Source organism: Pistacia vera, unplaced genomic scaffold (assembly GCF_008641045.1).
Source record: "Pistacia vera cultivar Batoury unplaced genomic scaffold, PisVer_v2 Contig364, whole genome shotgun sequence".
Lineage (NCBI taxonomy): Eukaryota > Viridiplantae > Streptophyta > Magnoliopsida > Sapindales > Anacardiaceae > Pistacia > Pistacia vera.
Window position 1 is genome coordinate 91,897 of NW_022196184.1, and position 16,229 is coordinate 108,125.

At 36.9% G+C, this 16,229-nt stretch overlaps 3 protein-coding genes across 7 annotated transcripts; 1 reads left to right on the forward strand and 2 right to left on the reverse strand.

Moving 5' to 3' along the window:
- Positions 1 to 186: 186 nt before the first annotated feature.
- Positions 187 to 3,406, forward strand: LOC116140178. Of its 3 annotated transcripts, XR_004129568.1 has the most exons (5): positions 187 to 1,314; positions 1,447 to 1,581; positions 2,078 to 2,219; positions 2,642 to 2,724; positions 3,278 to 3,406. XR_004129568.1 is itself a non-coding variant. In XM_031425813.1 (3 exons), exons 1-3 carry the CDS (start codon positions 220 to 222, stop codon positions 3,353 to 3,355), a joined length of 1,308 nt encoding a protein of 435 aa, XP_031281673.1. In that variant the 5' UTR covers positions 187 to 219; the 3' UTR covers positions 3,356 to 3,375. The 3 variants fall into 3 exon arrangements, 1 of the variants encoding a protein (XP_031281673.1); XR_004129569.1 differs by lacking the exon at positions 2,078 to 2,219; XM_031425813.1 differs by lacking the exons at positions 2,078 to 2,219; positions 2,642 to 2,724 and having other exon boundaries at positions 3,278 to 3,375.
- Positions 3,407 to 3,427: 21 nt separating this feature from the next.
- LOC116140179 (NAD(P)H-quinone oxidoreductase subunit M, chloroplastic) lies at positions 3,428 to 5,054 on the reverse strand. Its single transcript, XM_031425814.1, has 2 exons — positions 4,568 to 5,054; positions 3,428 to 3,821 (listed from the first exon to the last, which is right to left on the reverse strand). Exons 1-2 carry the CDS (start codon positions 4,997 to 4,999, stop codon positions 3,642 to 3,644), a joined length of 612 nt encoding a protein of 203 aa, XP_031281674.1. The 5' UTR covers positions 5,000 to 5,054; the 3' UTR covers positions 3,428 to 3,641.
- A 723-nt stretch (positions 5,055 to 5,777) lies between these two features.
- LOC116140152 (uncharacterized protein At1g21580) lies at positions 5,778 to 15,337 on the reverse strand. 3 transcript variants are annotated; one of them, XM_031425773.1, is made up of 10 exons: positions 13,127 to 15,337; positions 10,297 to 13,084; positions 9,644 to 9,845; positions 9,400 to 9,550; positions 9,155 to 9,254; positions 8,852 to 8,926; positions 7,841 to 7,931; positions 7,226 to 7,641; positions 7,048 to 7,151; positions 5,778 to 6,497 (listed from the first exon to the last, which is right to left on the reverse strand). In XM_031425773.1, the coding sequence occupies exons 1-10, from the start codon at positions 15,242 to 15,244 to the stop codon at positions 6,096 to 6,098; spliced, it is 6,447 nt and encodes a 2,148-aa protein (XP_031281633.1). In that variant the 5' UTR covers positions 15,245 to 15,337; the 3' UTR covers positions 5,778 to 6,095. The 3 variants fall into 3 exon arrangements, with proteins under 3 accessions (XP_031281633.1, XP_031281634.1, XP_031281632.1); XM_031425774.1 differs by having other exon boundaries at positions 7,226 to 7,268; positions 7,371 to 7,641; positions 10,297 to 15,337; XM_031425772.1 differs by having other exon boundaries at positions 10,297 to 15,337.
- Between the last annotated feature and the right edge of the window lie 892 nt (positions 15,338 to 16,229).

Consider the following 16,229-nt stretch of genomic DNA (forward strand, 5'->3'; position numbering starts at 1 on the left):
TCAAGGAAAGCCATAAAAAATAGTAAAGCAGTAACAGTTGATTCAGATTATGGGGAGTTTCTCAATTATGCGGTGCAGTGTTTTGATGTAGATAAAGATAATAATGATGAGTGGTGTGTGGCTAATGTTAATGATGATGACGAAGATCATGTAAGCGAGGTTTTAGATGCACAATACATTATGTTCTTGGAAAATTTAAAAGAAGACGGGAAATCATATATGCTTAAACATACTCTGAGTAATGGGACCTCAGCAGTTGTGAAGTATGAGGAAGAAAATGATTTAGATACTGGACTTGGCATGGGGAATTTGGAAACTATGAAGGATTGTCATAATATAGAGAACATAAAAACAGAAAATTTCTTAGGGAGTCAATTAGAAAGGGAAAAGATTGAGAGCCCAAGAAGGATTTTGAGGAGTAATTTGGGGAAGAAAATGAATGAGAGCTCAAGAAAGGTTCTGAGAAGCAATTCAGTGACGAGAAAGACCAAGAGCTCAAAAACAGTTTTGAGGAATAGTTCAAGGTGGAGAAAGACTGCGCGAGCGACCAAAACTTTGAAGAGTGGTTCCATAAGAGAAGATAATGAGAGCTTGAGTTTGAAGGAGGCACTGAAGAGAGAAAATGCTGAGAGCCTCGGAACTTTGAGGAGTAATCCATGTGGAGAAAATGGTAAGAGTCCTAGTATTTTGAATGATGCAGTGCAGAGAGAAAAGACAGAGAGGCTTGGAACTCTGAGTAACCCACGGGGAGAAAATAACAAAAGTTCAAGTATTATGAATAATGCAGTGAAGAGAGAAAAGACAGAGAGCCTTGAAACTTTGAAGAGTAATCCTCAAGGAGAAAATAGCAAGAGTCCGACTATTTTGAATGATCCAGTGAAGAGAGAAAAGACTCCGTGCAATAGAACTTTGATAAATGGTCCAAGGAGGGAAAGCATGGGAACTGAAAGAAAGTTAAGAGATGCTCATTCCATAGATAAAAAGAGTCCACTAGTTGAGAAGAATCTGCAAACGGAAACTAAAAGTCCCGTTTTTTTTCCAGAAACTGGTTGTTCAATCAAAAGGCATAGCCTGGAGGGTATTCATTTGGCTAAGCAGAGGTTCGACCATGGTATTAAGTCTGAATTTGATGATGAAAGCTACCAAATACATCTGAATTTTGTGAAGAAAAATGATAGATGTTTGGTACATGCACCTGAAGGTGGTAAAAAAATCGTGCATTTTGGGGATGATGAGAGTGATTCAGAAGTATTTGTTCTGGATAATCCTTTTTTTACAGGAACTCCATTTGTATCAGCAAGATCACGTCTTTATGTATGTATCATTTTGCTGTTAGCTTTTAATTTTTTAATTTTTGAAGTACTCAGATAAAAATTAATATTGCATGTTTCCATTTTCTAAATGTGTGTTGTTTATGTTGTTTCACAAACAAAAAGGATGTTGAAGATGGTGAAGGGTGCACTGACAATAATGAATCTCAGTTCAGAGATGGACTTCTTGAAATTCTTCAAAAGCCTTACGACTTCACAGAGTACGCTCGTTTGCAAATTGATAGCAGACCCTATCTTCGTAAGCATGATGGTAAGATTATTAATGTGCATTCATTTTCTCAGGCTTTGCAAATGCCACTTTTTTTGTGCATATTGAGTATGTGTTTTTTACGATAAACATCTAGATAATTCTTCCCTTTGCTAACCAGGGATGGCACAGGTTAGTCCTGATTGCAAAGTTAAGAACTGAAATTTAGGCGTTGCAGTTGTCAATTGAGATTGATGATGATAGTGGTTGAAATTGCTATCAGGATCATATCATCGTAGAATCCTTGATCCACCGATGTTAACAAATGACCTTGGTTGCTTTAATAGTAGATCTGCAAGATCGTATGGTAGACTTGAAAATATGTAATAACAAATCGTTGGTTTATCAATGAACTTCCTTTACCAGATAAATTGATAAAGGATACGATATACTAAACAGTAAAAAATAAATATTTATTACATTGACACAAAATTTGAGTCATTGGTTTTGCTTTTGTGAAACATACATGCTAAACTGTTTTTCCTTTTTTTTTTTTTAGATGAAAAAAAAAATAGACTTGTTTAGTTGGGAGACAGTGTGCTCGATTTGCCAAGATCCACTGAACGTTTTGGTTGAGTTGCATGCCAAGCCAGTTAAAGACCTCTGTTTGCAGTTATCATAGGGCTGTAAGAAAAAAATCTGTAAGGAAAAACTACATGAAAGGTCTTTTGGAATATTAAGATCTTATTTTATAATTCAACACTCCACCAGATGAAGTCTACAATTCAGAAATTGTCTTTGTCTCATTTGTTTATAGGTTCAAATTATTTTGTATGTAATACCATTTGCTGTGGTTTAATTCCATATTTCAAGTAAGGTGATTGCCATTTTTAGTGATGCTGAGCAAACTTTCACCGCATGGAATTTTTGAGCATTTCACTCATTTTCATCAAACTGTGCAGGTTTAGCTTTTGGTACCATAGTCTTGTTTAGCATGGTTTCTGAAACTTCTTTTTAAATCCTTTTTACATTGTTTTTAACATCCTAGTATATATATTGTTTACATTTAGTTAAAATGGTATCATTTGTGGAACGTTTCCTTATTTGTTTCATTATGTTTTAGATTTTGCAGAAGTAATACGTCAGGCACGACGTGATCGTCGAAAAATTTTGAATCTGTTTCGTGGATTTTTCTATTGGTTGCAGGTGTGTGATTTTTTTCTGGTCACAACTTCTAATCTTTTATTTTCCCAGTCCAACTCCACTCTTGATTGATAGCTTAATATGAATAATAGTACATTGACAATTAACCAAATGGGAGTATGCATTCCACTGTGCTCATATTAATGGAAAAAAAATAATTTGCTAATCTAATTATAGTAGGTTGGATCAGCAGCTATCATTCTAATTATGTTTATGTGTCTTAGTATGTCTGTAAATTAGCACGTGTAAGGAAGTTATTTTCTTGTATGCCTAGATTTCATTCTAGTGTAATATGAACCTTCTTTGTCCTCTCTGGATTGTGGCAGTGCTAGCAGTTGGGTTCAATAAGAATTACATTGCTTTTCATTTTGCCTTTTGGCATGTGATTATGAAGACGGAAGTGTAACTTGTTTTACGCCGCCTTGCATTCAAGCTTTCATACAGTCGCATATAAACATAGATATCTTTGCATGTATATATTATAATCGATTATTGTGAAGCCCGAATATTGACATCTCCTGATTTATATTTTTGTTATGTATCTTTTTTTTTCTAGTATATGCATTCAGAAGGAACGTTTATGCCTTGGTTGGACTCTCAAATCGTAAGCATTTTACCTCCAGATGACTACTAGACTTCTCTCTGATTAAGAATGCAACATCTGAAAATCCCAAGGCAAAACATGCTGTGGAGCAATTGCGCTATATGATATAACACCATGTATAATGATATTGACAACTACAACAATGTGCATAACAAGTAAGCTCGGATTGTGAATCCTCTGTACATAATATATTGTTGTGATAACTTGATGGGCACATGCCATTTCCAGAAACTCTTGAACAATTTTCCAATTTCATTTGACATCCAGCTACATTAGCCTGCCTTTTTAGTACCCATTTTATATGAACTTTAATCTGTCACTGCAAATCTTGAGGAATCTCGTTGTTGTTGAACATAATGCGTGGCTTCCCCATGCTGAAGTTTAGTACCCTTGCATCCATGTTGTATTTAATTTCTCCATCATATAGCAGTTTTCTGATGTAGTGTTCTAAGTCAGATCCGATTAGCCGGAGAGTGTATTCTGTCAATGGGGCACCCTGTATCATTCCTCAGTTCAGAGGAAAACAGAGATTCAACAAAAGAAACACAACTCTATGCAATTGATAATCCACTAGTGAAGATTTTGATTCTGTTTAATTATGTTTTCTATGATTATTGGCTTGATTCTGTTTTAATTTAAGAATTGACTCTTATTGATTGACATGAGAATATTTTTATTTTTATTAAATTTTGACCACAGAAACTTTTTTACCTAAAAAATATTATTTAAAATTCTCACCTTAAATTCAAAAAAAAAAAAAAAAAAAATTAGTAATTTGTATGAGGCTAAAATCTAAACGGAACCTCTTGCCTTCCTCTCTTTCAAACCAATTCAGTTTCTTTGAAATTGACTGCTAATAATTTTTAGGTTTTTTCTTAATACTTTTGGAATGAAGCGGATGAGGTTCATATTAAACGATCTTATAGGAAAAATGAAATAAACCTTAATTTATAAAAACTACTTCTACTTCAATTTGGTTCCGTCTGCCTTAATAAAACTCAAGCCAAATCAAACTACAATCAGTGTCTTTGAAGTTGAAGCCTTTAAGGAAGTCGGGAGATAGAAACAATTAGACAAACTGAAACCGAACTGTATTTTAATTTAGCTGGATTAAGCTCTGGAATTTGTTCTGAACTTGTTTTGAGGGGTAATAGGTTTGTCTTGGACTCAAAGCTTTGTGTATGGTTAAATACTAAACATATGAAAGTCATGAAAAAGATACGATATGTATGAAAATATTACCTCATAGTGATCCACAAGCTCCTGGAAGCACACAAAAACCTTGTTGACACTCTCGTCGGTCCATAAAAACTCTTTGGTGGGATCCAACATGAGGGTGAGTTTATCCATCTGGGTTTGATCAAACTCCCAGGTCTCAGGATCAATGTATGCAGCATAAATCCTGACATGTCGCGTCACGCTACACAACCATTGTCCTCCAAACTCTCTGCTCATGTTTCTACTCTGCACATTGGTTTGAGGTTCCACAGGTCTCAACGGTGTCTGCTTTGGCTTCACCTTTTCTTCTTTCTTCACTTGCTGTGATTCTTTTACTTCAGCTTGCTGCTCAGCTGAGATAGAAAAAACCCTTCTCTTTGTTTGTTCTTTTTTCCCTCCAGTCCATCTCAACGACGAGAATTTTGTAGAGGCCATGGAAATGGAAGTTGCTGCCATGATATATTACCGTAGTAGCTGGCTTTCAGGTTCAAGTTTATAAAAAAATTCTTAAAAGTAACAGGGCAATTTGTCTTGTTTCTTTAAGGCCAGCTGAATTGGGTCCATTTATTTTGTGGATAAGATTATTTTGATTGTTTGAGTTGAGTGTGTGGTGAACATACAAGGAAATTTGGCTGCCCTTAAGTGCGCTTGTGCATACCATTGAAACAAAAACTAATCTGTTTGTGTTGATTTCTTTTACGTTAATCCATGTCCATTTACTTTCGACTAATTTGACAATATGATACCAATTTTTTTATGTTTTACCCGGGAATTCAAACTGTTCTTGTTTAATCAACAAGTCATTTCAATAGCCTATTGATTTGGCTGTTATAATGACACAAAGGAAATCATATCCCTCATCAAAACTATATTAACAATGTTTCAAAGCATCATCTTACAACGATGGGGAAAACAATTAGAGCACCAAGTAATAACTTTCCCAAAATGATAGAGCCACCCAAGGTTGTGCACCAAATCTGTGCATCAAATGCCGTGACAAAATCTCAACCGTTGATTAATATTAACTGAGAATAAATAAATAGTCAAGATTTTGTCACATCATTTGATGTATAGATTCGGTGCACAACCTTCCGTGGCTATAGCATTACTTAATAACTTTCTAATTTCAACATTTTTGTACCTACTTAAATTTTCAATGAAAGTAAACTGAATGGCAGAACATCCAAATTTTAAAGAAAAAAAAATCCAACACTAAATAAAATAACACAGCTCGTCTAATAATCCAAATGCTTTTGTATTTTCATTTCATTTCTAAATTCCTGTAAATTTGTATTGATGTACACTGTAGAAAATAAAAACAAAAATCCTAGAAAAATAAAAACAACATAAAGGGGGGTAAGGAATAGGGGGTTATCCTATCTCTATATAATATACAAGCAAAGACATCAAAATCATACTGCAATAGCAGAAAAACAGGAATAGACCTACTTTCTTTACTTAATTTACAACAGAAAGAATTCATATTCCTATTCCTCGTGGCCAGTTACCACGCTTCTAGTCAGAGGTCCACTGTACAGAGATGATTATGTTGTCAGCTTAAGTTCATTATGCGAATTGGTCTGACTAGCTCATCAAGATCATCTAACTGTAAATCTGAATCGTTGACATCATTAAAGGTTGTTTGCTCACTCATCGTATCATTAGTTTCTCCAGCTTCTTCATCATTAACATTGAGGTTAATATAATCTGCAAACTTTCCTTCAAAACAAATATCCCCTTTATCTTGCATTGAATACTTTGTTTTCCGGGGCTTAGAGTCCTCAGTGCTCACAGAACCAAAATAACGCCCTCGATTGTTCTTCTGCTCCCTTGACCGTCTGAATTTTTTTCCCTTGCTTCTGCTTTTTGGGTGGTGAAGCTTGCATTTGAGTCCCAGAGGGCAGGAGCCTGTTGCTTCAAAAGTGGGGCAGACATAGCTGTGCTTCTTCCGACACTGACAGCATAGATATATTCCATTTTACTTATCCAAGTAGCATGGGGTTATGTGCAATTTGGTCAAGAGAGAGAGAGAGAGAGAGAGAGAGTTTTCAAGAAGGTATCAAGAACACGTGAGATAATCAAGCATTAAATGAGTTCAATTCTTCTGTAAAAAAGCATAATTTTGCTGAAGAATTGAAGGCCAGGAGCTACAGTAGATTGTGTCAACCCACAAGGCAAGAATAAATGGTACCAGCCAGTTTAATGCTTTGTATATTTAAAGTAAGGTTGAAGCTGAATGCATAGTGTAAAGGCTTTTTTGTCTTCTAACAAAAGTACGGAGCCTAGGAGTTTCGAGTCCACTCTTCCATTCAATGCATATAATTGTGTCTTGATAGGTGCATAGATGGGACAGATTCTCATCCTTTTGCTAGTACCAAGGACTAAAACTAAATTCATAGCATGAACCAACCAGAAAATAACAAAATAGATATAGATTCTAATATAAACAGGAAATAAAGTTTTAAATAAAAGCCTAACATAGTCTCTGTATAAGAATACACTACCTCATTCCCATCAGCACAATAGCCCTTCAGAAATCCTTCGCAAGTGGAGGCTTTTGGATTCACATGTACATGCCTGTAAGGACAATCCTTGTTGGAGCACAAACCTGACAGCAAAGTCGTCAGATTCTGTGCATTATAAATAGGCTAAATTAAAACAAAACATAGCAAAATAATACACCTTGCAAGAAATAAGAACAATCTGGCATTCTTTCTGGAATGACCTGCATGAAAAATAAAACTAAGGTTAAATGCCAGCAAGATATGAGAAAAAATCTGCCATCCCTTGGAGTAGACCACTTGGGGTTATCAATCAGATCTATAACCTTATGAGTCAATTTGCAGTTAGAATTGGAACATAAACCATTCAGAAACTTTGTGCACACTGCAATTTTGGAGGGATCGTGAATATATGGACATTTTCCATCTTCCTTATTGCATTTCCCAAATCTTGTAAAAAACTGACAGTACTTCCGCTTTCTCGCTAATCGCAATCTGGCAGTGTGCAAACTCCAACGTACTTTCTCATTTGCCAGAACACGAGTTCGTTTCTTTGGATCCCTAATAAGCTGGTTGCCATTGCCAATTCGAACATACCTGCCAAATTGCATTTATTGCCAATTACTTAGGTGAAGCAGATAAACAAAACTCTCACAATCTACAAGCATATTTTGTCAAGACGACCAACGAAAGTACACAATTATCAGCATTAACTGCAGAAAGCTCCTTGCACAGGTAGAGAAAAAGTATACTGACTAGCAATTTAAGTGCTTCATTAAAGAGTACATAAACATACTCATCATTGCCAATAACTAATCTCCTTGGAATATAAGACTTCTTGGCATTTTTTTCCGAATTGAGAGCAGCTGAGCCTGTTGATTCATCATCTACAAAGAAAACGTGTCATAATGATAATTCAAGATAAAAGCACGTTAACATAATGGAGTACTGTACACTTGGAACTTCCAGTCATTAAAATTCAATCTTAATACTATAAATAAATAAAAATTAAATAAAATAAAAACCGTACTTTTTCCAACAATATTCAGTGAAATCCTCCAAATCAGTTCTCAACAATAATACATAATAAATCTGGGAGGCCAGATAAAAAAGAAAATGGACATCTAAAGAAAAAAACAATCATCTATTTCACGTAAAACAATCCAGCAGCATCTAAAAAATGAATTGAATTTGAACCCCAACTTTAGGGTCTAATNTTCCGAATTGAGAGCAGCTGAGCCTGTTGATTCATCATCTACAAAGAAAACGTGTCATAATGATAATTCAAGATAAAAGCACGTTAACATAATGGAGTACCATACACTTGGAACTTCCAGTCATTAAAATTCAATCTTACTACTATAAATAAATAAAAATTAAATAAAATAAAAACCGTACTTTTTCCAACAATATTCAGTGAAATCCTCCAAATCAGTTCTCAACAATAATACATAATAAATCTGGGAGGCCAGATAAAAAAGAAAATGGACATCTAAAGAAAAAAACAATCATCTATTTCATGTAAAACAATCCAGCAGCATCTAAAAAATGAATTGAATTTGAACCCCAACTTTAGGGTCTAATTATTTTTGAAAAGCTATTCATAGTTAAAGAACGCAAGAAACATATCATTCGCATAATTAAACAGTAACATCATAACAGGACAATAAAGAAGTAAAAGAGTTACTTGCATGGTAGCATCTGAAGTCTTAAAAACATATGGTTCAACTTCCATTAAAACCACTTTGGACAATTAGACAGAGAAAACTAAAAGTAAAAATAAATAAATAAATAAACTGAGTACTACCTGATATCCTCTGAAGGGTCCGTCTTGAAGAATCCATTTTGTAACGAACTGAACCAATGCGAAATATTCGTTCTCCTGCAAAAGCATTATAAACTTCAATATCATAGAATCATAATTATAAAATTATAATCATAGAATTATAATCATTAAAGCATCCTTGTCAAAAATGCACTGAACATAACAAGAATGTGCTACAATAACCACATAAAAAACATGACCATATGCAAAATTAACAACACAACAGGCAGACCAGAATTAACATTGGTCTACATTGAGACCGATGTAAGCTCTTTACAGACTTACGGGAAGAATGACTTCTGCTCTTTGTCTCAGAAGCAAAGGATTTAGCACCATTTTGCTCTGTCTTCTTCCTCCCAACTGCAGCAACCGCCAATGTAGCTTCCTATAATGAACAACAACAAATAATACTGATCAACAGTCAAAGCAAACTTTAATTGGAAAAAAACCATTTAGTTGGTTAACAGGGGTTACAGATAAGTTCCAAGATAAGTTAAAAAAGGGTCTGCCATAATGCATTAAGGCCTTACCTCGTTAGCTTTCTTCGAACGATTTTCAATGGATTTTGACCATTTTAGATTAGATCCACCAACACTTAATACCTTAGATTTTCGAAGGGAAAATCCATGGTTTGACCTTGTGTAAACTGTATCTCTCTTTCTCAGCAGCAACAATTTCCGACTGGACGAACAATGAGATTATTTGTTAGACCAGTAATACAAATACCATAAACTGAAAGAAGCTGCAGAATAGATATGTCACATGCTCACATACCTGATTGCAGACAAGGAGCTATTATTGGGAATGGAAATTGAATTTTGCACAAAACGTCTCCAGTATGCTGTTCTTTTCCAGGGAAAGAGGGAAGGCAGGACTTTCTGAGGATATGAGAAATGATCATCATCTTTTGATGACTGCATACTCTTCAGTGTCCAAACCAAAGAGAACCTAGAAGGTTTTTGGATCTTCGTTACAACTGCAAATGAACAAATACAAAATGAATTACTATAGTTTTACCACCAAAAACATATCATGTTACCTAGCAATAAGTAGTAGTGACTATAATGCACAGAAAGCCAGCAGAAACAAACATAAGAAACATTTAGCATAATATCCAGATGACCCAAAAATAAAAAATTAAATTAATTAGAAACATTAAAAACTTGATATCAATCATCAAAGAGGAAAAGAAAGGAGCAGCCTTTGAAAACTTCCACGTAAATAAAGCAAGACTGGAAAAGTACATGAAGAATCAGACAAGAATCTCACGGCCATGCAAGTTTCAAAAACCAAGTTTCTTATCACACTATCAATTGCCCACTTTTTATGTGTGATAGAACACATTCAAAAAGAAAAAGTGGTCGGTTTATAAAGCAACCACTTCCAATATAAAGAAATGCTCCCATTAGTAAGTACTTCATACAAACCTTTGTAAGATCGTTTTTTACGAAAACTTCTGAATATGTCCTTTGAAGCTGCTTTCCCCTCTGAAATTGAAGCACCATCAGGCAAGGTGACTGTCGGGTTTATGTGACTTTCCACTGAAGTCCTTATTAGCTGATTTTTGCGTCTCTTGTAGTAGCTATCCGAGGTAACGCCTTGGATCTTATCAGCATTTTGAATAGATGAGCTATGATGATCTGAAGCTGCAACCAACTGATTTGATTTTCTCTTCACATATTTTATTCTCTTCATATTTGAAGCAGCCAAAGCCCCATCATTCAGTTCAACCTGGCTTTCCAAACTGTTAACTGAACCAGTTTGATTTACACGAGTTTCAGAAGCCTTTGAAGCATCATTATAAGAATTGAGTGCATTATTACTTTCCACAAATTTCTGAGGATCTGAGGTAGCCTCAGAGCAACCATTTGGAAGGGGCTCAGACAATGGGGAGAATGTACAATCCCCTGACAAATTGGAAGTTTGATTTGGCATCTTCGTGACAGTGGACAAGGGAGGTGTTCTAGGCCTCTCAAACAAAGCATTTACGCCTCCCGTCCTCAACAAATTTGGCGGGTCAATTACATCAACCCTACTGTCAGATACCGTAGTCTTCTGTGATTCACCTACTCCTGAAGAATTCAACTGATAAACTGATGAAGTCAAACCGTGAGAAACTTGGGGATGGGCAGCAACTGGAGCAGGTTTTCTAACAAGACTATTACCTTTGCGAATGTAAGACATACTCTGAATCTTAGCAACCTTTTTTGGTAAATGACTTTGAGGAGGGATTGTACGTAAAAAAGACTTGTTTCCAGGTATTGGAAGAGTAGATGAATTTTCTGTGCGACGCCATGTTCGGGGCTTTTTTATTTGGGTTGAAGAGGCTGCATTCTTTGTAGAATTAAAAACAAAAGAGGAACGACTTGAAGGAATCCCAGAAGCAGCATGACTCCGTTGGTTCTTCTTCCCATAAGTTTCTCCACTTCTGGAATTTAGATTGTTAGCAGCAAATTTGACATCTGATGATGGCGATGGTCTAGTTCTTCCAGCAACTAAGTGAGCAGTGTCCAGTGTAGACCCTGACTTTAAATTATTTTTGACAGACTCTAATGATGAAGCATTAGAAAATAAATTAGAGATGCTTCCAGTCACAGGTTTCTCATTTGGCATTTTTTCATCCCCACAAACCTTTTCATCAGAATTTAGGCTAGTTGATGCTTCAGGATGAAATGATTGCATAACAGAGAGATCAGCCAAGATTTCTTGAGAACCCATATCAGATAGTGTAGTATCAAACTCCATGGTTTCATCATTGGAGTTAGTCGTGGAAACCCCATCACCCTCGACAGCCAAATCATCACTCTCAAGATGATAGCCATCAGATTCCATAAGTGTACCAGGCAATCTTTGATTTAAGTCAGAGGACTGAAGTTCTGAAGTAGTTTTCAATTGAGTGGTCTCTGTGCACACCGTAACTTGCTTTCCTGCAGCAACAGCATCCATTTTCTCTGCCTCGCTGTCTTCCATACACATAACTTCATTGCTATGGTTATTGTCATCCATAACAGGAGTTGCATTCATCATCTGCTCACTTCCAAATACTGGTGGGCAAGAGGATGCTGCAATGGGAATACATGACTCCTCAATATGTGAACAAGAATCAGCTTTTCTGAGGTCAACTTTCAAACTTTCACCATCCCTAGCCTTAAAGACATCTCTACTAATAGAAGATAAACGAGTATCCCTGTTAGAAACTGTAACCTCCCCTTCTGGTTGCATTAGAACCTCATTCATATTGGAGGGAAGTTCTAAACCAGATGTGAAGAGATCTGCAGTTATAGGTCCCTCACTGATCTCAGATATCATCAGACTAGGAAAACCAGGCTGATAAAGAGAGACTTTCTGCCTTTTTATATTCTCAGGGGAAGGTTCAATAATACCACTGCTAATTGTAACCTTAGCCTCAGAACAATTTCCCATTGAATTGCTCGCGTGCAAATCACTGAATCCATCTGGAGAAGGTTGTAAGCCAAAATCCACACTACCGTTAACCTTTACTTCTGCAGGACTAGAATCTTTGACAGATGAACTTAAGGTTGTATCTTCACATTGTGTAGAGCTAACTGCTTTCACAGGTTCCATGTTCATGTCAGTTATCATTGCATCCGGCAAATCCGACGGAGAGTTCATAACTTTGCTCTTATCTGTAATGTTAGGCATATCCTCCTCACTGCCTCCTGAAACTATAGCATTTGATAATCCTTCTGTGGCACCATTCTCAAGTGGTATGGCAAACACATCAGTTAACAGCTGTTTATCAATGTAACCACCACTAATATTGATGTCCTCTGAATTAATACAGACATTGGCAGAACCTGAAATGCTACACTTGTCATGATTGGAGCAGTCTGCATCTATGGAAACATTGTGGATTTTGGTTTCCTCTGAACTTGACAAAGCAGACATTTCACTGCTTGTCCCAGGAGGGATAGCCATTGGAAATCCTTCGACACCACTGCTACCCTGACTTTTACATGGCTGCTTACTAGAATCATCCACAGGGGTAATCTCAGAATTAGTAATTTTTTCCGGAAAGCTAACTAAATCATTATTAAAACCTATTGTTGCATTCATTCCATGGGCAAAAACACTTGCCTCATGTCTTTCATTTTCCTCCGAGCTTAAAAGATCAGAATTAATATCACCTCCTACCGAAAACAAAATTTTCGGAGATTCTTTTGTGGAAGAATTCTCAAGCAATAAAGTGTTTCCCTTGTGGCTTGTGGAAGAATTCTCAAGCAATAAAGTGTTTCCCTTGTGGCAGAACTGCTCGCCGGCAACTTCACCACTACCAATGTCAGAAACAGTAGCTTTGTTTAGTGATTTAGTTAGATCCTTTCCAGTTTTCTGTATGTCACTGAAAGAATGATCTGCATTTACAGAACCCTCATTGATTTTAGTTTCTTTATTACTAGAAGAAGCCAAAGGAGAAATTGAGTCACTCATCTTTCTCTTAATCTTAGTGATATGAGATCCACCAGAATCGACATCAGTGGTAACTTCCTCTGGTCCCATGGCAGCCTGTGAAGATCCACCCACTTTGTCACTTACAGGCAACATCATTCCTGGCTGTAAATCAACGGAATGAACTGAAGTTGCCCCAGCAGGAGTGATTTTCTCTTTGGAAGGTTTTCCTCCCTTTTTCAGCAAAGGAGCTGCAGATGCCTTAAGGGTGGAGCCATCTGCTTTCAGAGGTTCATCAAGCTTCTCTTTTGGTTGCAAACTGGATACATCTGGATTAGAGTTAATAACTTTCTTGACTACTTTCTTCACAACTCTTTTCCTCTTTGCAACCTTGAGCGAAGGTGTTTTACTAGTACTATCATCAGTGCCTCCTTTATCTGAAACAATACATTTTGACCTTCTAACCTTTGCAGGTGAACCATTAACCTGAGTGGTACAAGACTGTAAATTATGATCAAGCATTTCACCAACAGTAGAAGGGGCAACCTTCTTCCCAGATTGTTTCAAGTCAATATTTTTATCAGAACTAGAGGCATTATTCACAACATCTCTGGAACTATCCAACTTTATATTACTGTCACAAACTCTATTCAATTGTGGACTTGAACGATCCTTATCTGACGCCATAACTTTCCTATTTTTTCCATTCTTAGGTGTTACATTTGGATCAGAAACAACAGCAGAACTCAAAGGTGCCACAATTGCCTTGGCCACCAATGAATTAGATTTGAAAGAAACATCAAGCTCCACAGGACTGCCCTCTCTCTCTTCTTCAGCAACCACCCCATGATCTGAATACACAACCTTATCTTTCCCTCTCAATGAACCAGACTTCATCTCAACAAAATAACCAGAATAATGCAATTCATCATTTTCTCTAGTCCTAAAACAAGGTTTCTGTATTCTCAAAAGTGCACTCTTCTTTTGTACTTGCTTCCTTGGAGTCCTATTATACTCAAAACTGTTCTCTCTGCTTCCTCTATTATTACCATATCTTCCTGAATCTGACCCATAAAACTCACGCTTTCCACTAAAACTCCTAACTCCGCCACCACCATTCACACTATTTTGCCCCATTTCAATCATCGAATCACGAATTTCCCTCTCTCTCAATGCCTGCCTCTCAAAAACCCCGTCTCTCACATTACTCCTTATCATCTCATTACTATCAAACTGCGAACCATGTACATTCTCGTAATTAGCAGAATTCAATCTATCAGAATCAGATACAAAAAGACTACGACGTGACACAAACTCTAATCTTTGATTACTATTACCATTCTTATGCTCAAAATCAAAGACATCGTTGTTGTACCTTTCTCTTAACCTATGTTTCATATGTACTTCATGATTAATCTTCTCGATGGACCGATAACCGGACACAGGTCGGTTATCAAATTGACGATGATGTTCCAAATTGCTGACAACCGGACGGTGATCGGGAACAATCCTGGGTGGGTCCCACACATCGGGTCTGGTATCGAATTCAGGAACCAGTCGTTGACGGTGAGGATGATGGCGCTCATCGTCAACGGGAATCCGGTGGACATAATCGTGACTTCGTTGATGGTGGTGGTGACGATTGTGATCAACATTGACAGATTTAGGGTTAGGGTTAGGGTTAGGATTAAAATTGGGATTGAACGAGAGTTGGGGGTGATGGTGGGAATTATACGGATTCTTTGTTGGTGCTGGGACAGAAAGAGGAGGGTGATTAAGTGGTGGAACCGGTGTCGGAGCAGGGAGCGATTGTTGCGGCGGAGGGAGAGGTTGTTGTTGTTGTTGTTGAGGCAGTGGTGGTTGCGGACGGTAGTTGTAAACATGGGATGAAGGTGATGGTGCATAAAAATTAGGGTTCGGAGATGAAACGCCGACGTACCTGGCGCGATGAATATATGGAGGATCCATCACTGGCCGGCTTTTCTTCTTCTTGCAGCTGTTCTTGTTGATGTTGCTGCTTTCTGGCTGTTGCGTCTTTGGTTTGCTTTTGTTGTGTGCTTAGTGTTTGGTTGCGTCGATGTTTTTAATAAGTGGATGTGAATTTTCACTTTGGTCTTTGACTGTTGATACTGTAATGCGTTTCTTGTTTCCTAAACTCTCGTGCGTTGGATTATTTCGGATCTTTCCGTTTATTCCTTTACACTACCTTACCCTACCATTTAATACAACTGTATTTTTATTTATATTCGTATAAGCTAAGAATTTCCATCTTCTTATTACTTTTTAATAAGTCACTGCAATAGAAAATAATTATTCGATTTTAAACATTTAAATGATACATAAAAGCTTGATCGGATTCGGACTACAAATTTCTATACAATTATTCAAAAATAATAATAAATCAGATTTACAGACGTCCATTTATCTTCTATCCTTACGACAGCCCACCAGCATCCATAAGTGGCCAACGTGAGCCACACATAATTGAGTTGAATTCAAGCCCAAATTTCGCCTGAACTGGCCCAATAAACAAAAATAAAACCACCCCATATCCATCAGCATTATCTCATAATCTCCCCCCATTGAAGGGTCGAAAAGTGGATGTTTTTGGTGAATATTTTACCGGGATGAAGAAGGCACTGGTGATATAACGTTATAGTAATGGGTGTCGGTGGCAATAGCGGGTGGAAGAGACCTGTTCACTTGTTACAATCAGAATTCTACTTTAGTAGTTAGTGGTATATATTGTGCGTTGTTTTGTCATTTGTGGTGTTGGGAGATGTTAATGACTTCAACAAAGAAAGCAATTTGTTTGGCAGAACGTGACGACAAAATAAAGGATGTTGATTAAAGCAGGAAAAAGGAATCTAAAAACAGTAACCATGGAGGACCAGTTGGACAATAATAGCAGCTAGTTGAGAGATGACAATGACTTGGATCATGGCTGAGTAAT